Source organism: Larus michahellis, chromosome Z (genome assembly GCF_964199755.1).
Source record: "Larus michahellis chromosome Z, bLarMic1.1, whole genome shotgun sequence".
NCBI classification, from domain to species: Eukaryota; Metazoa; Chordata; class Aves; order Charadriiformes; family Laridae; genus Larus; species Larus michahellis.
In genome coordinates this window covers 70,336,668-70,359,579 of record NC_133930.1, presented here as the reverse complement: position 1 = coordinate 70,359,579, position 22,912 = coordinate 70,336,668, and the positions used below count along the sequence as shown (strand labels likewise).

General features: G+C 41.1%; 1 protein-coding gene across 1 annotated transcript in view; it reads left to right on the top strand.

The window, feature by feature from the left end:
* The window catches only part of LVRN (laeverin), a 39,627-nt gene that overhangs the window by 4,689 nt on the left and 12,026 nt on the right, over positions 1–22,912 (top strand). Inside the window, exons 2-13 of the mRNA XM_074569601.1 lie at positions 3,710–3,852; positions 5,026–5,165; positions 7,343–7,469; positions 9,697–9,851; positions 11,234–11,347; positions 14,939–15,082; positions 15,401–15,466; positions 15,602–15,667; positions 16,732–16,901; positions 18,305–18,381; positions 20,493–20,632; positions 22,558–22,613. Coding sequence (XP_074425702.1) covers positions 3,710–3,852; positions 5,026–5,165; positions 7,343–7,469; positions 9,697–9,851; positions 11,234–11,347; positions 14,939–15,082; positions 15,401–15,466; positions 15,602–15,667; positions 16,732–16,901; positions 18,305–18,381; positions 20,493–20,632; positions 22,558–22,613 — 1,398 coding nt within the window. The remainder of the gene's footprint in view (positions 1–3,709; positions 3,853–5,025; positions 5,166–7,342; positions 7,470–9,696; positions 9,852–11,233; positions 11,348–14,938; positions 15,083–15,400; positions 15,467–15,601; positions 15,668–16,731; positions 16,902–18,304; positions 18,382–20,492; positions 20,633–22,557; positions 22,614–22,912) is intronic.

Here is a 22,912-nt window from a genome sequence, read left to right as displayed (position 1 = left end):
TTACAGTTTAATTCTTATATGTTTTTAAAGTGGAAGAAGTCAGATATAAAAGACGTTAACACAAAACCCCATTATGCTATCAGTATTACAAATAATATTATTTTAATGAGAAGGCATTTTTAGAAGAATAATTTTTTTGCACCAACATAAAACATTTCTTCTATAATTATGTTGGTTTTTTATCAGGTGAAACAGTGTCCACTAGGCATTCATACAGGATGCGTTCTTCATTTTCCTTTCCTTGTTTTCAGATATACTAAGTGGGAAAGAAAAAAGAACCTGTGTAGTACAAATTGTCAAAGATTTAGGCTAAGAGATGCTGTTATCTGTTTGTTTCTCATTATTTAAAATATGGTGGCTTTGATTTTGTTTTACAAGGAAAAGGAGGCATTATATCATACTTATGAAAAAAGAAAATGAAATCTATGCACAAAACTGTAGGCTTAAGAGAGGAATTTATTTGCTTAGACGATGTTAGGCTTTTTTAAAAATTAATTTACTTTTGGGTAATTTGTTGTGTGATAATCTTGCAGTGTGGAAAAAAGTTAGCTAGTAATTGAGTTCATGCTAATACCTTCACGTTAAAAAAAAACCCAACAAAACAACCAAGAAAAGAGCCCCAACAATGATTCATTCTGACAAATGATATGAGGTAATGTGAGTTTGTAACAGCAGCTATTTGTGTAATGTGCATGAAACTTTCCCATTTTTCTTTTTTATTTGGAGTCCTGCTGAAAAATAACATTTAATCCGTCCTTGTATTTCTTTTTTTATCACGATGCTTTTGCCCAATATATGCCATTTTGTATTCTCGAGCAAGAATTTCTTGTGGGCAAATTTGTTAAGTGTCTGCACTGTTTTCTGCTGGGACAGAGCCTCCTGAGGCGGTAATTGCAGTGGTGGTGGGGAATTTGCAGTCGTGGGGTTGCTCAGTGTTTCCTAGAACAAAGACTGAGAGCACAGCCGAACACGCAGAAGCATGCTTTGCCGCACGGGAAGACGGAGATAAAGAGTATTTTCAGTGACTGATTCCCGTGATGAAGTGGCCTGCCACTTTTGCTGCTCCTGTGCAACGCTGGCAGAAGTTTAAGTCACTTTCTGTCATTGGAGAGGGTAAAGGAGGAGGGGAGGTGATGCTTCTCAGCTGCATCTGTCAGGGCAGATGCTGGCTGGCAGAGCACACGCTTGACTGCAGGGAATCAGGTCCATAAAGAAAATCTTGGTGCAGTGACAGGCGATAAGTGAAATACTCTGTGCTGCTGTCTCTCTGGAGCCATTCCTCACTGCAAAACAGATGTCATGGTCCTGTTACCGTAAAATCCGGTTAAAGGGAAACCCTCAAAGACTTGTTTTGAGTTTTAGAAGTTAGGTGTTCTTTACTGAGGCGCTGGATGCACGGGGGATCGTTCCTCCTAGCATGCATACCCATCAGAACTCTCTGTGCGATTTTTATACACATTTTACAACATCATTATAATATTATTACCTCCTTCCTATATTTGGTTGGTTAGTAATTTACATACGATTACGGCATCAAGTTATAGCTACCACACATGCTCAAGGGAAGGGTCTTCACCTGGGCAAGGGTCTTCTTGACCTAGGGGCATGATTTTTAGTATTATAATGAAGGTAGTTCAGCTTAGGATACTAAGAATTTTCACTTTTCCTGCCAAGTTGGCTAAACTTCTCAAAACGTGTAGATTAGTACCATCCTCGAGGTTCTTATGCTTGATGTGCTTCCTTGAAAATGACACAATACTTGACTCCCTTGATTAGGAGTTCTTTTCATTAGCTCATGCTTCATAAATTCAAGGATAGAATCCTCATTGTTCATGGCAATACACATAAGGCCTTTCAACACTAGGTACTAATAACATTTCAGGGATATGCTTTTGTAACAGTCCCAATAGTCACCATGCATCAACATGTGTTCAACACGTGTTCTTTTAAATGTCATTAGTTTTGTTGTGGTATGGTGTCAGATATGTCTGTTAAATGCAAAATTTACTGTGTTTTGAGAGTACAGTGCTCTTACACAGCCGTCCTGTTGATACTAACTCAGTTCCCCAGTGTCAGCAGTGAGGATGACACAGCGTAGATGAGCTGCTGATGCTCTCCGCTGAGATGGGTTGATGAGATTGGCTTTGGGCAGGGTGAGATAGCCCAGCTATTAAAACGGCAGCAACCAAACATCTTTCAAAGGAAAAGGGCTCCTGGGAGAGCCAGTTTCTGGCCTTGGGAACTGGGTGGAAAGCGTTGCTGACTTGTGCCAATGGAAGCAGGAGGCTAACCAGTCTGCTCCTTGGGTCGAATCGCAGGCAATGCAGCATGTCTTCTGCAAAGGGATGTAAATATCGATGGAGAGCTAATCCATTCATTTCAGGCATCTAGAAAACGGAATCTTAACATGTACAACCTTAGGTTTTGGATGTCGTTCAGTGCACGGTTCAGTGACTGTGGTGGTCAGGTGCGGTCACACTGTGCTTGTAGGGTAGATCTGACTTGTTACTCCACTGTGACGTGCAGATATGACTCATTATGGGTTGTTACTTAATGTATGGATGCTGTCCTGATGGCTCCTGGCTTGTTTGGCACGTCTCTGTGCTAAGTGTAAGCCTGTGTGAACCTGATGTGAACAGCACCTCAACTACAGCTGAAAAATATTAGCCCTGTGATAGTACTGAGGTCACCGAAACAGCAGATTATGCCATTCTTGTATGCTCAGCTGCTGGCTACTACTCGGCTGACCGCTATGGAGCTTTGAAAACCATTGCATGCATATTTTTTTCTAATTCCTGGCAAAGATGCCTTAACATGAATGGCCCAGATGTCCAGCTCTTCTTTGAAACTTTGGCCACAGGACACGGTGATTTATATTTTGATTCCAGCCAGTCTGTGTTGCAGGAGAAGGGCCAGAGATTACTCAAACAGCTCTAATCTAGAGTTAGTTTGCTGAATAAATTAGTAAATTTAGGTATGTAAAGTACTTCATAAACACGGATGGGTTGGTGGTCAATACTCTACGATTGACTGCACTTAAAGTCAGTATGGGATACAAAGATAATCGCAAAAGTTTACTATACGTATCTTAAATGTTCCATGCATGCAAAAAAATGTCACTTCCAACCCATCGATGTCTGGTGTCAGGTAAGGGCTCCCTCAGCCTCGAGGGGTGACCCTGAGAGGTGTCCCTGCTCAAGGGGACACCACCGCCGTGCAGCCTGCCGCTACGGAAGGAGAGCTCAACAGGCCCTGGTGGCTGCAGGTATTTATAGGGTAAAGTGGTTGCTTTGTAGTCGGATTTTCTGCTGTTACTGCAGTTTTGGCCGCTTACCAGCCCAGTCTACAGCCAAACCTGTTTTTTGGGTTTGGTGCTGAGTTCTCACCAATAGCCTTACACTTATTGTCTTAATAAACGAACTAGAAAAGTTCAAATATTTAAAATAAGATATCTGTAAAAGGCCTGTGAGAAAAAACAAGCAAACAAACACAACGTAATTAAAAAAGACTGCATTTCTCTAGAAGCATCCAAACTGAACTGTCTGTTGGGCATGAGGATTTAATCATGGCTTTAAATAATAACAAAACCTTTTCCAAATCTACTTATCTACTTATCACTTCTTGCTTATTTGACGTTTTTTATGCATTATATATTGATTTTGATCAGCTGTAGCATGCTGGACTAATCTTACTTGTATTTTTGATACAGTATGCTGATTGCCTCCCAACTGGAACCAACATATGCCAGGACAGTTTACCCATGTTTTGATGAACCTGCCATGAAGGCCACATTTAACATCAGAATCATCCATGACCCAAGCTATGTGGCTCTTTCCAACATGCCTGCTATTGGTAGGTAAACAGCAAGTAGACTTATGTGTTTTTTTCCCCCCTAAATTACTTTTTAAAAGGGTATTATCTGAACAGGCTCTATCATCTGATACAGCAGTGTTCTGTTGTTCTTGTGCTAATACCTCGAAAACGCACAGAAAATCTGTGCCTACAAACTTAAAATTTGGAGACAGTTATTCATAATTCACCTCTCTGATGGCAATAATTCCACGGTATTGGCAGTTGCGATGCGCTCTCCTCTGGTTGCTGGAGGCTGCATAGGGTTTGATTCCTGGCATTTGCTGCTCAGCAGTGTGTCTGCCTGGCTGCGTGACACCTGCCTAAGTGGCGGCCCCGGTATGCAAAGCCTGTAATTGTGATATTAAGGGATTCCTTTCATTCTAAGTAGATTTTAAGACATATTTACAACATACAAAAAATTGTTTTACCAGGCAGAGACACAATAGTCTCCTGTGTATGTGCAGAAGAAGAACGAGAGGAGTATAAGGCTCTGGAGATGCTCCTCCTGTCCCTTGCTGGGCTCTTGTGTGGGATGCATGGGGGATATAAGATTCCAAAGAAATTCCATAATTTAGTATTCCTACAGAAATGTGTTGAATCTCCTGCCTCCTTCTTAATGGCTTTTTTCTGCAGTTCAGTACCATGAATCTTCTTCACCTAAATAATTTTCAGCCATAAAAGGGAAGTTTTATGAGATTTCCGTGCAAGCTAAGTAACTTAGGAATTATAATAGTTGGGATCTCTGTGAGAATCACTTGAAGCATTTTCTTCCCCTGAGAATTTTGCTCATGTCCCCCTTATTTAGAAGGGAGGTATTTCATAATTCTCAGGCACACATGACCTGTATTTGAATCACAGTAAGTCATACATTTTAGAGATATGCAGCATGGCATAAATTGCCCACATCCTAAAACGGTCGCAGTTTGATATCCTTCCAACGCTTCAGTTAAGAAGCTCAAGAGTGGATTTTTGGTGTTTGCATGGAAGGTCATGACTCTGATACGTGGCAGTAGCAACAAGTCTGGCTGCTCGCCTTCTGCCAGAAGCATATGAAGTTGGTGCGGAAATTCAGCATATTGAAGAGAGGTGTAAAAGATCATGCAGAAAACACAAATTTCTGTGTTTGTTATGGAAGAGCAATGGTTTGAATATTTCTCTGATATTTTTTTCTAGATGTATCTGAAATGAAGGATGAAAATGGAAGCCTGTGGACTGTTACCACGTTTAACACTTCGCTGAAAATGTCAACTTACTTGACTGCTTTTGTGATTGGTGATTTTGATTATGTCACCAGAACCGAGCGGGGAAATGAGGTAAATAGGAGGCTGCATAACACATTATAGCAGTTTACCACAGAAGTTGGCTCTGTGGTGCATCATGTGCTTTAGAAGATATCACAGACATTAACTGTGCTTTCCATTCCAAAACTATTTGCTGATGTGGCAAAACTGCTAACATTTATCCTGCAGATATTTCTGTAGAAAGCTTTCTGTTAAGACAACTATTTTATTGTCCTGTACTGTTCATTTCATACAATTCCACAAATAGGCATAAACTCTGGATGTTAAAACTTTGGGAGCAGCTACTCTGCAGAAAGTACGGGTCATAATTCAGGGTCATCTTATCTTCTTAGCTGTCTTAGTTGGAAACAAATATCCATTTCCACTGCTGTGACAAAGCACTGAAGTTCAGTGCTTTGTTCTTCAGGGCCCTTTCATGAGCAGCATTGTGACATCAGTAGGAGCAATACTGTGCATTTTGTATACTAGTATTTTAACCTTTTATTCTGCAGTGGGCACATTTTTTAGCCTCCAAAACCAACTGGTTTGTGTTTGAGGCTTCTTCATCAGTCAGTATACAGTTTTTCTCTTACACTACAATGGCCAAAGCTTCTTGAGGGAAGCTGTAAAAAAATATACTCTGTTGGCATCAGTTGTTTCACTTTCCTTCTCTTGCTGAAAGTCAACAGGGAACAGATGTGTCAAGTTGTTCCAAAATAAATAGTAAACTCAAGCATAAAGCTGTTAAGGGTAGCATATACTTGCTGTCCTTAATAAATGAGAGCACAGTGTTAGCTTCATGGTTAGTTCACTGTCATCCTACTGGGGAGGGGTGGGACAAGGTGGGAGGACAGTGCCGAGGTGACCTAGGTAGCACAGTATTAGCTCCTTTTTTAAGTGAAGATTGGAGTTGGTGTATCATACCTGCCGTCCCCTGTACAGAACATGTTGGATGCTTACAGCTCGCTCTGTAGTGCCTTTTTCTTGGGCTGGTTTGTCCTGGCAGCAGTCAGCAAAGCAAAGCACTCAAAAGAGTGTTTTCCAGACGGAAGAGGCACCACCTGTGTTCTGTGAGATAGAGGGGAGAGGGTATTTTGCCCCTTGGTTTCAGACAGAGGTGCTCAGTTTATGCCTTCCATATGTATTTGTGTGAGCATGTGTGTTGTATCTGTTTTGTCATTTCTGGTAAGTCATTTCCAACCTGAAACACCAGTATTATAACTCAAAGCTCATACTAGAATTAGGATTTTAAGTCTGCCGATTGTGTTTAGGTTTCGGAAAAATGAAGTGATCTGGTCTTTCAGTCTCCTCTGAAGCCTCGGCTATAAAGAGGGGCTCAGAGGCTGAGGATACTCCACTGACTGAATATGCTTTATTTTTTCCCTTGTAAGTTAAATCCTGAGGCTTCTGAACTCTGCTTTTAGGTTTTGGCTCTGCGGATCCTTGTGAGACCATGTATTGCATTTAGATGCAAAAAGTGCTTGGGATCTGAACTGCCAGGCACATGGCGGGGGGTGCTCGCATCCAGAGGTATATGATGGAGACATAAACCTTTTCTCGGCCTACTCCGTCCCCTTGGGCAAGCAGCCGCCCTTTTCAGTGTCGCGACAAAGCACATGGGCATGGGAGGGGAGAGCTTTCCTTGCTGCTGCTGTCTCCATTACTCAGGGGTACAGATGCTGTCTGCTCAGATGTCGTCTGCTCTCTCCAGCAGCAGTGGGAGGCCAGGGGTCTGTTTCAGGCTGTGAGAAGGTTTCAGAGGAGAGATGTGTGCGTTCGGACAGCAGATGCTCTCTGAACGTCCATTTTTCTCTCTTTGGGGAAAGAGCGTCGGGCTGAAGGCAAGTTCGTTACCCAGACTCACTGGCTGGGATACATTGGCCTAAGATGTGCGATTCTAAATAGTTTTACAGCATTTCCCATTTAATAAAAGAAAAAACAGGATTCTGTTTGTTCCAACAATGTATAGCTGGATTCAAATCTTGGCCCTTTTGAAGTACTGGAACTCTCCTAGATCTTAGCAGGATTAGGCTCTGTGCCACATTTTATTAGGTCCAGCGAAACTTGAGTTGGGATTTTTTTCATTATATGCTTTATTGCTTGGTCTGGTGTGGAGAGACAGCATTTTCAAACAATGATTCACAGAAGAGAAGCAAAGAAAACGAAAATATGAGGGCTGTCTAAAATGATGCTTCCTTGTTTTGTTGCAGATACGTATTTGGGCTCGGAAAGAGGCAATTAGAAATGGGTATGTGGACTATGCTTTAAATATCACAGGCCCGATATTTTCATTTCTGGAAGACTTACTTAATGTCAGCTACCCTCTGCCAAAGACAGGTGAGATTACTTATTTTCTTAAATGGGCCAGAAACGGCTGCTGCTGGTGTGCCATTCAGAGAAGCAATAGGCACTTTTGGGGTGTTGTCTTTTTACAGCTCACCACATTCATGGAGTAAAACCCTTAAGCTTTAACTCACTGAATTCTCCTTTCTGCATCATGGCTCGTGTTAACCTGTAACTCGTCACTCTTACCTCCATATCCCACTCATTCTTTTAAAGCATCATTTGCTAATAAAGGGGCAGATGGGACTACACAGAGGATAGAAAAGAGTTTTTCAGTCATGTGGCTATTTCTGGGATGCATAGACCATACTAGGCGAGGATGTTGTAGTCCCTGCCTCCTCCTAGTAAATCCAGGCTTGCTGTAACCCATGTCTCCCCAAAGCACTCCTTGCCTTCTTCAGTATGTCCCTGTCTTACCTGTGAGTTGAGTGTATGTTTCTGCACGTTCCTCCCCAGAAAAAAAAGACTCCTGCAGGAAAACACTGTTTCTACCTAAAATGGACATCAGGTAAATCAGTTAAGTGAAGCTTCAGTCAAGAAAAAAGGGCGCCATCATGTAGTTCCACTGTACAATTTGTCCAATACTTGTACTTGGATTCCCAAGGGCTTCAGCATGAAGATTATGGGGAAAATGTGCTCTTTTATACAAATTGGTAGAATAGTGAGAACACAGAAGGCAGTTCTTATTTAAAATGAGTTTTGGACCTGCCCATGATCTTAGCAGATAGCAGGACTGTGGGGGGAAGAATTTCCCTCCTTTCTTGGCTAGATAATTTGTTGATTTGTCGACTCTATATTTTGGCACTTGAAAGAAATAAATTTTCATCTGTGTAAATGTATTATCCCCCAGTGTATTTAGAATAACTTGCAGAAATACTCACTACACTTCTATGGAAAATGTAATATATGCAGTCTTCACACTTTAAATTTTTTTATCGTAGTAATCATACAAGCTGCTCAAGGGCTGTAGACAATTTTTTTTGTTTCACGCTTGTGTTTCCTCTGTTTAGCAGCAACATCAATGCATTTATTCACTGGTATAAACATGTTACAAAATTGAAGTAGAAGAACGGTATTGCAGGCTTCCTGTGAGGTGACATTTCAGTTTCACAGAATGCTTAATACCATTACAATCCTCACTGTAACGTCATGCAATACCAGCTGCATTTCCCTCACACTTTCTTTGAAGTTTTACTTGCAGATCAATAGGATTAGGTCAACCAGGAATAGCTCCTTTGTAAATGCTAGAGATTTATACTGCGAACTCAACATGCGAAATTAAGAATAAACGCATTTAAAATCAGGGATAAATTAAGGGTTTGTCTTCACCTGATTTTAATGCAGTTGTAAGTGAGCTGTCTTGCCTCAAGCTGGATAGATGGGGGCGGCCTCCCCAAAAGTGAAATACCTTTGCTGTGAGCCTGAGGCGATAAGCCCTGCTGAGATGCGGTCAAGCTGTGCTTGGGTTCAGCATCACCCGTACGTTAACTGCCCAGCTTCCAGGCTGGAACTGGCTCATGGTCAGCTGGTTTGGAGTACAAGCTTGTGTCTGCTTCCAAAATGCTCTCTGTACCTTTTCCGAATTTTGCTCTTTGCTGCTTTCTTTGAGATCCTTGATGGTTTGTCCAGCTCTCACATTTGGACTGGGAAACTGTGCATGAGGCAGAAGGGGAGTGCAGAGGTAGCAGCCATAATGTGGAAACAAAGAGATGATGTTTCTAAGGTACCTTTCAAATAAGAATGGAAAAGATCCCTCTACTCACAGAGATGAAGGAGCACCGTTTTGTTTTTTTTTTTTATCAGTTGCTAGGCTGAAAAAAGAGGTAAGTATAATCTTTCCCAAACATGGGAGAAACTCATACAGAGAAAGATTTCTGAGAGCCAGAAGTGAATATATTCTCTTCTGGCATTGGCAGAGTACAGCCTTCATTTTTGTTCAAAACATTTGTATGTACAAGATGAAGTACAGATCTGGACTTTGTGGAAATTTATTGTGTGGCTCCCTGAAAGAGTGGCAACCACGGATGAAAAGTGTGACAAGAAGAAATTTCACAGACCATTTGCAAGAGTGTTTGCGTAATACCACAAAGGACCACTAAAATGTAGGATCCTTTAATTGCACACTGAACCAGTGTGAGAGCATTAAAATCATGTGAGCATTTTACTTCTGAAAATTTTAATTTTTTTTCTTTTTTTTTTTTTTCTGTTTCAATCAATTTAGATCTGGTTGCACTGCCTGATTTCGGAGCAGGTGCTATGGAAAACTGGGGGCTAATGACTTTCCAAGAATCATCACTGATGTACCTCCCAAGTGATAAATTCACCACCAGAAAAGCAATGATTGCCATAATTGTGTCACATGAGCTAGGACACCAGGCATGTGGTAAAAAATTCTGTACATTTATTTGCCTATGAGGTTGTGTCCTTCTGTTTGCTGACAATGCGGTCACTGATTAGTAGAAAGAAAAATAGTGAAAGAAAAATAGTAGGGGGTGTGAGCATGAGAGTACTGGAAGACTATTTGTTCATACATCGCACAATGTTAAAAGCAGATTCCGTCATATTGCAGACTGCATACTGACTGCACAGTACATTGATACAAAACTGTTAATGGGCTACTTATTTTTTTCTTAGACAGTACCTGAGTGCCATACTGGAAAATACTGTAGGGATGACACAGTGCTCACTATACACAGTATACTTAGTACTTCGGTGGGAGAATTAATGGACTTCATAAGTATTCTTTTGTAGTGGCAGTGCATGTACATATTGCAAAAGGTATTTGTTCTTCTGTAAGAAGCAGCCTGTGGTACGACAGAACAAAATTAACATGATCACGTTTTACACTGTAGCTGGACCTTTGTCCAGTTTTCATAGAGATTTTCCAAATTTTTCTTATTTGTTTTGGATTTATAATGCAGTTTCACTTTTTTATTGACTATGTTTCATTTACTGTTGTTTGCCAGAGCAACAACTGTTTGCACTTAGTCAACAAAGTTAGCGAAAGAGTTTAACTTGGCTAGTGCACTTGTATGCCTTTCTGACAAGGTCTGTAACTTTTCAGACCTTCAGATGAGCAGAGTGTTTTTATTGCAGGCCAATAAAACAAATGTCACTACTTAATTAAACTTTTATTTTAAAACAAAGTTGTAGTTCAAATTTTTAAGAATTAACAAATAAAATACAAATACACAAGTGATCAGTTTTTTTGTTAAATATGAACTGCCAAATATGAGTATGTAGCAGCTGTTGTGGAAGTTTTATAGCTTGCCAGGATAGGGATTTGCTGATTTTGGAAATGGTTATTTCCCCCGATCTGTTTATCATTCCCCTGACAATTTTCTTTTGTTAAGAACATGGAAAAATGTTTTTGTAATTGCTTGATAAATGCCCTACTTGTAATCATAGCCTCATATGATCTTTTAAATATTTAAACTTTATTGTGAAGTGTTTAAAATTAAATAGAGTAAAAGAATGACGTAAAGCACTGACATCCATATTCAAGGAATGAAATTGTAGGTGAAAAAATTAAAAAATAACTGCCTTGAACCTCTGACTTTTTCCAAGGTGCATCTTGTTCTACTGAATTTTCACCATCTGAAGCAATATTGACCATTTAATTAATTTGATGTGTTGATTAAATATTAAACATTAAACAATTAAATAAAGTTACTTCAGCATAGGTATGTGTTTTTAACCTGCAAAAATGAAAACAGCAGTCCAAAGAGATGTTGAGACATTTTTTCTTTCTATTTAAGTGGTTTGGGAATCTGGTAACAATGAGCTGGTGGAACGATCTGTGGCTTAATGAAGGACTGGCATCTTACTTTGAGTACCTGGGAGCTACCTTTGTCGAACCCAAGCTTTCACTGGTAAGTACTAACATCGACTGAAGTAAACTAAAGTAGCAAAGTTCCAGCACGTACGAATAAAAGGAAGGTGCAGGATATGGGATATAATTAATCTGTGGTATTAGTAACGTAACTCCCCTGGCAAACACTGGCAGGTCTTGATTCTTCCCTGGAAGGTCTCCATCTTCTGGGGCTGCAATCGTACCCAGCTCTCCTGCAGCTGGCGCAGAGGATGCCTGGACAGCTGTGATTCTGCAGCGAGGAGTTGGTGTTCTGCCCTAGATCTGTCATGTAGCAAACCCCGCTTTCTCTCCTGGCTCCTGTAGCTGATGCTTGGCTTCCCTGCCAGTCTAAGCTCTTTTCCAAGCATCCCATACCTTAGCTGTCTTTACCAAGCAGTGACTTAAGTTGGGCCATTTTGAGTCTATTTATCACGCTGGGTCCATGGATGTCTGGTTGCGGATAAGGCAGATATAATGCACATTGCTAATCCGACAGCAGGGTAAAACTCCTCCCCATTCTGCCCAAATGGGAATAAACATAAATCCCACAGCGTGTTAGAAGACTCCATCATTACACTCTGAGACAGGAGGACAGGTGTGCACATTGTAGCCATGAGATGAGGTGCACTCGCCCGTGCAATCATAAATGCCTCTACACGGTCCCCTCAGCTCCTGAAGAAAGGAGGACCGTTTAGTCTGGGCAGGGCTGAGACTGCAGTCAATCCAGTCTGCTCTTTATTTGGCTCAGATGTAATACCATTCATCACTTTCCTTTTCTAATTCATCTAAGTACTTAATTACATGCTTAATTGGAAACTAATACAGGCATGTCAAACAAATTCTGTCAGGAGGATTTTTAGGTCATGGGATATGCTAACCTTCTGCTTTGAACTTCAACAATAGCTCCCTTTATTCTCTGTAATGCAGTGTTTTAATATCATTGAAGGGTGTAAAGGACACCAAATTTTAAATTGGAAATAAATCCTTGTCTCCTTTTTAATTTTAATCTTTTTATTTAGAAGCTTGCCTTTCTAAAAATCAACAATCACCATTTTATTTATGTCCATAAAGTGAATTTTAATACCAGGCAGTAATTCCATTTGATAAATTACAGTTATGTGATGTGCCTCAGAAATCCAGAGTAAATTACACATGTGTGAGAGTACAGGGCTCTCTTGTGCAGTCTTGTGGGGCATGCACGTTCATGGAATCACAGAATGGCTGAAGTTAGAAGGGACCTCTGGAGATCATCTGGTCCAACCCTCTGCTCAAGCTGCCTACAGCCAGCTGACCAGGACCACGTCCTGGAGGCTTTTGAACATCTCCAAGGATGGAGACTCCACCACCTCTCTGGGCAACTTGTACCAGTGCTTGGTCAGCCTCACAGTGAAAAAGTGTTTCCTGGTGTTCAGAGGGAACCTCCTGTGTTTCAGTTTGTGCCCATTGCCTCTGGTCCTGTCACTGGGCACCCCTGGAAAGAGCCTGGTTCCACCCTCCTTGCACCCTCCCTGCAGATATTTGTATACATCAGTGAGATTCCCCTGAGTCCTGTCTTCTCCAGGCTGAACAGTCCCAGGTCTCTCAGCCTTTCCTGATATGTGAGGTGCTCCAGTCGTTCATCATCTTTGTGGCCTTTGCTGACCTCTCTCCAGTAGCTCTGTATCTTTCCTGTACTGGTGAGCCCAGCACTGGACCCAGCACTCCAGGTGTGGCCTCACCATGGTTGGGTAGAGGGGAAGGATCACCTCCCTCAGCCTGCTGGCAATACTCCTCCTAATGCAGCTCAGGATACCATTAGCCTTCTTTGCTGGCAACACATTGCTGGCTCATGTTCAACTGGGTGTCCACCAGGACTTCCAGGTCCTTTTTCACAAAGCTGCTTTCCAGCTGGACAATGCCCAGCATCTGCTGTTGCTTGGGATTGTTCCTCCCCCGGTGCAGGACTTTTTCACTTCCCCTCATTGAACTTCCTGAGGTTCCTGTCTGCCCATATCTCCAGCCTGTCCAGGTCCCTCTGGGTGGCAGCATGACCCCCTGGTGTATCAGCCACTCCTCCGAGTTTTTTGTCACCTGCAGACTTGCTGAGGGTACACTCTGCCCCATCATGCAGATCGTTAATGAAGATGTTGAACAGGACTGGAGGCAATACTGACCCCTGGTGTACACTGCTAGTTATTGGCCTCCAACTGGACTTGGTGCCACTGATCACCACCAAGTTATAAATTGAACCCTGAAAATTAAATTTTACACGCAGAAAAATTGGTCAACAAATTTGATCCCATTAATTGGAAGCCTGTGTTCTTCTTGAGAAGCAGAAGTGCTCAAAGTGGCCTGCAGTTTTTTAAAAATGTAGGGCTTTCTTCTTTACCATGTAATGATATTGTTTTCCATCCCATATTAGTACAGATACTCAGCTGGGGGAAACTGGATCATCTTTTGTGTTATGGTTTGAAAAACCCATTTAGACGATTTGTTATTTAGACAATTACTCTGTCACCTGATGACCCCTCCACACCCGGGAAGGGGAATCGGGGAAAACAAGTAAACACGAGGGTTAAAATATAAATAAATTTAATAGGATAAGAATAAATAATTAGCAATAATGCTAAAGAACCAGTATCGATCCTGATACCGATATAAAATACACAGGGATTATACTCAGCCCATTCTACCAGCAGAAAGCTGTGCACTCCCAGCAGGGGACACTGTCCCACAAATGTGGGGCACTGCGAGCGCTGCGGCTTTGGGAGGAAGGGAAGGGCTCAGGGGTCCGGCCCCAGGGCAAGAAGTTCTCAGGATGGCAGCCATCAAGGGAGAGAGAGCTCCTCAGCAAACTTTCTAATTTGTATTGAATGTGCCATTCATGCCATGAAAATAATCCTGTTGGCCAACTTGGGTCAAGTGCCCGGGTCTCGTTCCTAATCATCCTCGCCCTGGCAAGACCTTGAAACCCGCATACCAGAGCTGGCTATAAAGTAAATATTTTAACGAGTTCAGACACTAGAATCTTCTAAAAGTGCAGTTTTCCCAAACATTAGAAGAAAAATTAATCCTGTGTCGCTCAAACCAGGACAATTTGTAAAAAAGAGAACTGCACTGGTGTACACCAAAGGAGCCATTTTCCCTCCATATTTCTTGCTGTGTGATGGCAGAAATGCTGCATGGTTAAGCTTTGCTATCCTCAGTAGCTTAGTTTTTAGGTTATTGATCAGGGTTGTATCAGGAGAACAGAGAATATAGGAGGAAAATGCTGCCTTATTGATGACATATGGATGTAAATGAGGTATGGGTTTTCAGTGTTTGTTCATTGGCTGATTAATATAGTTGTCTTATTTTTCTCTGTGGATTGTGCTGTAATTGTCTTTGTCAGGCCCAAGCCCACTGTCTTCTCAGATGTAAAATTTTCACTGGTTACTAATGATGCATGTGGAAAATGTTAGGATCAGGTGTACAGTCCCTTTTACTCATAGGAAAGTTAGAGATGGGGGGAAAGGAGCGTTCCTTGTTTACTGCCAGACTATTTCTATTAGTGCTGATACCATAATCTGCATTCTCTCCTGAGAATAAGTATTTTCTGTTCAGCTCACTTAGATTTGTCTTTTTCTTGCAGGATAAAATCTTCTATGATCATGTTGTACAACCTGTCTTAAGTGAAGACAATGAAATAGGAGTTCGATCACTGTCAGAGAGTGAAGACAAGATCAAAGGATCATTTTCTTTAATGTCTCTGTTCGACAGCATCACGTACAACAAGGTTAAAAACTATAAAATTCTTCCTGATTCTTGTATATTGTGAATTAATGGTACAAAGCAGGTTTGAATTACAATGTTTTTTGTAGGTTGTTTTGTCATTCAAAATTTGTTTCTGCTGCACACACAAATATACTGGATGTTGCAAATCTATTTGGCTATGAAAGAAACGGTGAAAACATTTTTAACCTCCGTGAAATATGAATCGTAGGAGTAGCCTGACTAACTTCTCTGAAATATAGTTTAAAAAAATACTGCAGTAATACTTGCAATAATAACTCATGTTTCCTCATAGCTTTTTTTTTTTTTTTTTGTACTCCAGGGGGCTTCTATTACCTGGATGCTTTCTGGTTTCCTGACTGAGAAGTTGTTTATCAGAGCACTTACTGTAAGTTTGAAAAACTAACGCCTTGATCTTGATTTATAAGCTTGAAAATTAAAATTGTACAAATTGCTGTTTGCTTTGCTGATGTTTTTCATTGAACCCTCATGAATTCTGATGCTTCTCTTTGTTTCCATACAGTCATATCTGAAAGAATTTTCCTTCTCAAATGCTAACCAAGATGATCTCTGGACTCACATACAGATGGTACTCATTTTATCTCTAGTATTCCTGCTCTTGTGTTTGGCACCGTCCAAGTTTAGGGCATATTCTGTTTGTAGGAGACTGCACTGGAATTTGGCTATCCCTAGTGCCGTCTTTCTCTCACATAAAATTTGCTTTGCTGGCTCTTTCGGCTAATGTCTTCACAAGTGTTTATTCGGCTGCTTTACTGCACCTGAGATCAGTGGAGAAAAGTGCAAGGAGTAGAGAGATCAGATGGGAAATCAGGGCCAGGTGGAGTTTTGGGTTTCATGGAGGTTGCCTAAGCCTATGTGAAATTGCATAGCCTGTTCTTCTGGAGCTTCAGTTTTGCCAGGCCAGAGTGTGTGATGCTCAGGCCTTGATAATCAGAGGTGCTGATATGTCACAGATCCAGCAAAGTCTATACGCAGGGCAGTAGCTCAGCGTTTAACACTTTGCTGATTTTGGTAGAAATCTGTCTAAGTAAACAGATGCTAATAATAGGTTTATTTTCTAAAACTCTACTTTCCTGTTCCTCTACAGAAGGCTTCCATTGTGTGGCAGACTCAGTCTTAGGTTGAGAACAAGAGTGCCACAATTTCAGATATGCAAGGCTGTCACATCTTTTAAGCCAGCAGAGGCCGTACCAATTCACACTAGTTGGGACTCCAGCTTAGTATCTTTTTCAATTTGTCTTTACTGTTCTTTACTATAGTAAGAACTTGTCTTTACTATACTTAAAAATCTTTGTGTTTCGGCATCTTTATTTGAACGAAATTAACAAATCAAGTCTGTCATAGCCATACAGGTGTGTAAGTATATTAATACCGAAAAGAGAAAAGTTAGCAGTCAGGTTATAAGAATAAGAAATGTTATCTCAGTATTTCAGAATTCCTAAAAAGGCTTATGCTGTCTTTATTATAATGTCAATAATGTTTGGACTTTGGTACATTGATTTTTTGCATAAATCAAAGACCAAACTGCAGTTATATTTTCTCTAATACGTTAGACTAACCCCTAGAGTGTTGCTGAAGGCCTATCAGTAAGCAATTTATCATTACTATTTCTAATTCCTGTTTCTCTTGCAGGTTGTAGATGCACAGGATGAAGTTCAGTTGCCAGCATCTGTAAAACAAATAATGGATTCCTGGACATGCCAAAATGGGTTCCCAGTTTTAACATTAAATCTAACGACTGGCACAATCAGTCAGGAGCAATTTTTTAATAAAAAGAATGAAAACAATACTGATTCTTACAAGTATGTTTACCTTGTATTTTTATTGTGGTTTTACCCTATTTTTTGCAGGAAACTCTTCAGTTAGGACATGTGTTGACTATCTGATTTTTTAACTTTATGTTTTTTCTTGTCATGAGCTGTCAAGTAAAACCTGCTTGAGACTGGAGTTTGCAATAGTTCTGCAAGCTATTTGTTTTGCCAAAAGGTTGCTTTCCTCTGGAGTAGTGACTTTTCCAGCCACGTAACATCTTCGTAAGGACAGACACAGGCCATGAATAGGTTGCAGGAGTTTTGCTGGCATTTTCTTCTTTCCTCATCCCTCGGTTGTATGGACTAGGGACCTGGGTGAACCCTGCTGTAGCTTCTCTCCAGTGCACATGTTCCCAGTCTCTTCGGCTTGGCAAGGATAAAGGGGTTGCATTTAAGTACTTACATAAATGAGCCCTTTCTCAGAAAGCGCTGAGTACCTGACACACAGCTCCAAAGTTCCTGTCGGCGAATGTTGCCGTGTGCCTGGTTCTTTTGAAAGCTGTGCTGCTTATTTAGGTGCCTAAAAACGGTGATGGAAGGACCTGCCTTTGGTCACCCACTTTGGAAACTCGTGGCTAGAGTTTGAACTTTCAGCAGCTGTCATGAGCATTGGGTTGCATGGTCAGGGCCCGTAAGATGAGTTCTCATGCAGGGGAACAGTATAAAGGAGAGCAAGACCCAAAGCATTCTTTGCCTGGGTGCGACTGTTGGTCATACACACAGCCAAAAGACATTTTGACGAGAACCACAGAGTTCCCTTTGCTCCAAAGCTCCAGGGATTGCAGAGCAGTAGTACATTCAGCATTTTTGGTAAGCTCAGATAAGGAGTTCCAAGTTACAAATGTTAAATCTTTTACTGTAGTTAGCGAGAGGCAACACCATGTGAATGTAAGAAAATCCAGGACGTGTATTACAGAATTTTTCAGGGTTTTGAAGCTTTCATCTGTTTTCCCTTGGAGTTTTACATTCCCTTAGAAAGGAAATTACAGTTGTATTGCTTGCCTGGGGCCTTTTTTAGTAAATAGCCTTCTGAAAAGGAGCTGTACATTCTCCAGAAATAGGGTGAAGTGTAGTAAGTGAGGAGAATAAAATTATTGCCTGAAGAAGGAAAGCCAGAGCACAGAGATACAGTGGTATTCAAATACCTAGCATTGAACAATGTTCTCGATATGAGTGCCTATTTAAAGCCATGCTAAAACTCCCTTATCTTTGATGAACCAAAGTGCTGATTCAGGGTAAGTACCACGATCTCATGAGCTTTTGTGCATCAGAGAGGAGAGAAGGTAGATGGAGTCTCTTGTAAGAAGAAACTCATCTGCAATATAGTTTAGCATCATCTGAGAGGGGTTTTTGTTTAACATAAGAATTAATCTGTTTTGTTTTGCTTTGTTAAGTAACACATGGATTATTCCTGTTTCTTGGATGAGAAATGGATCATCACAGCCCTTAATATGGCTAGATAAAAGCAGCAGTAAGTAATGTATTTGTTCACACATGCTATTTTCTCTCTTTTTCAGGCAATAAGACAGCTTGAGTGATTGTTTCACAGTATATGGACAAGTAAATAAGCAAACAGTCGATGTTTATTCCTCTGAATGCTTTAAAGTTAAATAAACCAGTGATTGCTAAGGTGAAAAATTAGAAAATTTGCAGAAAAGAATTGTTAGGCAATACTTGCTTGTAAGGACTAGTGTCGTGTGCTTAGCTTGCATTATTGAAGTGATACCAATGCCGTTTCCTCAGCCATCATGTGACTTAAAAGCTACAGAAGTTATCAGAAAAACCCATCAGGTTGCATCTGCCTGAAGGGACTATGATAAAGTAGAAATTCAATCTTTAAAACACATTCCACTTGTGTTTGAAAGCCATGTATCAAGCTTACCAGACGGTATTCAGTCAAGGAACTTGCATTCACATTTTAAGATTAAAAAACAATAATTTTATTTTTGACTTTTTGATGCATAAATAAACCAAATGGTTTCTTACAAAGGCAGAAATGTTAAGGGTAATTTTAAATTCAGTTACCATTTTGTTCCTGTGATACTGAAATGGCTTCTAGTGGAGAACTGTTACGTTGTGATTCAGAGGTATTCATCAGAACGGTTTTGGTAAATGAAAATGAGGGATTTGGTACAAAAAACAGTTTTAACTTGAATTTTGGAATAGTTGCTGCAGTCGCATAACAATCCATAAAGAGGAAACGTCTCAAAAGTAATTTCACATATGTGTATTTTTGCTGCAAAGAGGTCTGCAGGACTTAACTTACCTTGCTTCTAAACCGGTTAAATTAAACTCCAAGGTCCAAGCTGGGCTGCTACCAGCAGCCAAGCGTGTCCATCCCGCGCTGCACTGCGCAGTGTTAAAAGCCTGTCCTGTTGGTGTAGGGCTCCTCAGGCCATGTCCACATACGTAGCTCCTGCCCATACAATTGTGTTGGTCACTGTCCCTGGGTGAGATGTCTGCACAGCGGAAAAGGACGCACTGGGAGGGAGGATGGGGCTGTTATGGCAGAAGATGTTTCACTCAGCCTGGGGAGTGGAGGAGCATAGTTTTGCTATTTTAGCTGGATCTAAAAGTGCCCTTGATGATTAGCAGAGCATTGAACCAATACGCCATTACAGGGGAAGTACTGCTAGTGGCATATTCTAGACACCCACTAGCTGTTTTTAAATAGGTAAGCCAGTATCTGTCATGTGCCGCTTTTCCATCTCATTTAACTTGGTGACTGAGGATGAATCCTGTAGCACTTGCTCTGTCAAAACACACTAAAGTCTCAGTCTTCTATTGGGATTAAAGCAGTGCTGGGTCTAGACTGCTTACCGATACTGATTTATTGTCTCAAGAGAGTTTGCCTTCTTAAATCAGGATGATTGTAGACAGTTAAAGCAGCATTTGAATCCTTTTCTGATAAGGCAGGCTGCAGTGGCTCCTTCAGATGTAGGCTACCAGGAGCAAGTAATCAGACAAGCACACATAAAGTAGGTGAGATGAAATGGGACTGCAGGAGGAGGCCTTTAGCGAGTGACGTAACTCAAAAAGACTACAGGACTATTTTATTTAAAATAAAATTTTTTTATTACTTGTCTCTTGCATAAACTTAGCTGTTTTGCTTTCCTTGATCTCCATTAATGTGAATACTGGTAGGCGGTCAGTTCAGTTCTTCCGTGAGGTCCTGAGCATTGTGTGTTGGAGCAGCGCTGGGAGCAGCAGATGTGCTGGGGGTGCATGCCCTGCAGCAGGTGTGTGAGGGGTATTGCTCTTCACCCAGGCTGTTTATTCTGGGGTAGCCTTTCTGAACTCTCCCGGCTGCCTGTGAGCTAAAGGGTAGGAGCAAAGTGGGTCTTCAGCCTCCCCTTTGCCATCTGAAGGCGCTCAGTACCGGAGGGGTCAGTTGCTTGTTGACGTTCTTCTGCTGCGCAGAGCAGAGATCACAAATGCACCACACTTTTGGGGAATTCTCTTTGAGTCCGGCCTCAAACTGAGAACCTTAAACAGAGAGGCACCAAGTCCAGTGTTTATAAGTGCATGAGGATTTAGCAGTGCACGGAAAATAAACCGATACATTTTAATGTCACTTTACAGACGTATTTCCTGAAATGCAAGTATCAGAGTCAGAATACGACTGGATCCTGCTGAATGTAAATTTAACTGGATACTACAGAGTGAACTATGATCAATTAAACTTAAAAAGACTAGCACGCTTGCTTGAAAATGATCCAAAGGTAAGATCATATTTGTTTTCTTAAGCTTATAGACTTTTCCCAGGTTTTCCTTCTTGCAGTTCTTACCAGTAATCCCACTGATGAAAATCTGGAATAATGAGAAACTCATGTATCACATAAGAAGAAATGATCCCCTGTTGCACCGCTAAAGTCACTGGCAGCTTTCCATAGTGGAAGAGGAACAGTCCCAAATAGTTTCACATAAGCATGAAAAATGACTTTACATGAGATGGCATGCTGTCTTCAAAGTTGTCTTAACAGCTTGTCGTTCCTCCAGTCTCTTAAATTTGGCTCAAAGAGTTATCGTTATGGATGTGTGACTGAGCTTTATCTACTGTATCTACTGTTCGGTAACCATGGTGAAGGATAGCTGTGAGAAAGCTTTTTCTTTCCCCATTTCCTCAAACCACAATATTTCTGCCAGTGAAATTTCCAAAAAAATAAAAAAAAAATCATCTGACTTGGTTTTTTTGGTTGGTTGGTTTGGGTTTTTTTGGTGGAGATTTTTCTTAGAAGTTCCAATCAGTTCTACTTGGGCTCTTTCAGTCCTCTGTAACCACTGCAACTCAGAGTAGACTTCAGCCCACCTCACTGCCACAGCTTGGGCTGAAGGTGAAAGCAGTATGGAACAGCCTGTACATGTGGGTTGCCTGGCACTTCACGTTGTTTAGCCCTAGAGTGAGACAAAGGCTGCAGTAGTAATGTCAGATCATTGCTTTTAGTAACAACGGTGAGAAAGCTTAAGCTTTCGGCATAATAGTAATCAGTGCAGTCAGATGACTTCTCCAGAAGGCCTAGACATGAGGGTGGCTGATCAGGGCATGTGGTGTGGCTAAACCTTTCTACAGCACACTGGTTTCCTTTCTTCTAGGGTTTTTTTCTTTCACAGCAAATCTAAGGCAGCAGGAAATAAGGTCTGTGCTGACTTGGGCAGCTGACTTTTTGGCACCGGTCAGTGGGAAGGTTCGCTCAAGCAGCGGCCGAGCCGAAGGGGCATGGAAACAGGGAGGAGACAAGGAGGGACCAGCAGTGCTTGCGAGAGCACCAGCTGTAGGCAGGGCTTCCACGGCTCTGCCTCGCTTACTTAATTTATGATCGTGCCAGGGACTCTGCTCCTGACTAATCTGAGCACGTACTCTGAACTGAAGCCTCAAAAGGAAAAAATGTACCAAAATGATATATACTAGGATATTTTTAGGAAATGTAGCATTTCCGTATTTTAATTTTCATTATGGCATGCAAATAAAAGGGGTCTTGAAATTCCGTGCTTAATGTACTGTAGCTGTTTATTTATATGTCTAAATATATTATGTAGCTGTAAATTTATATATTTATCTATATAAACATTCCTAAAAGCACATAACTTCAGCTTAAAATGCAGGATCCATTTTATCATAGAGTCATAGAATGTGCTGGGTTGGAAGGGACCTTTAAAGATCATCTTGTCCAACCCCCCTGCAGTCAGCAGGGACATCTTCAACTAGATCAGGTTGCTCAGAGCCTCATCAAGCCTGGCCTTGAATGTCTCCAGGGATGGGGCCTCCACCACCTCTCTGGGCAACCTGTGCCAGTGTCTCACCACCCTCAGCGTAAAGAACTTCTTCTTAATGGCTAATCTAAACCTACCCAGCTCTAGTTTAAAACCATTGCCCCTCGTCCTACCGCTACAGGCCCTTGCAAACAGCCCCTCCCCAGCTTTCTTGTAGGACTCCTTCAGGTACTGGAAGGGGCTATAAGGTCTCCCTGGAGCCTTCTCTCCTCCAGGATGAAATGATGATGAACAGAACATTATGATGTTCCGTAGAAGATTTTGGCTTAGAAGAAGTGTTAAAGACTTGTCTTATCCTTCTGAAACACAGTATAGCTTTTTTAAAGTCTTAATGACATGTTTAGATCTATTAACGCCACATGAATGCTTTCTGCAGGCTATTCCCGCTGTCAGCAGGTGCCAGCTGATAGACGATGCTTTTGCATTAACACAGTAAGTATGTTTTGAATACGTCATAGAAAATTATTAAACTACATTATTGCATTCAACATTGCTAATTCTGCTTCATTCATTCCTACCCATATGTGCCTTGTAAGAACAACAGATGTTTGGAAAAAAATGGTGGAGAAGTATTTAATCCATTATTCTGTCAGTGCTGAGTGATTTCTTTCGAAATTTCTTTTAACTTTTGTTCCAACTCTTAGGAAATATTTTAAATAATGGCACTGTCATGAGTTTTTTTAGGGACTAACCTATATTTGTTGTAACAGAAAAAACAATTCTGAACGAAC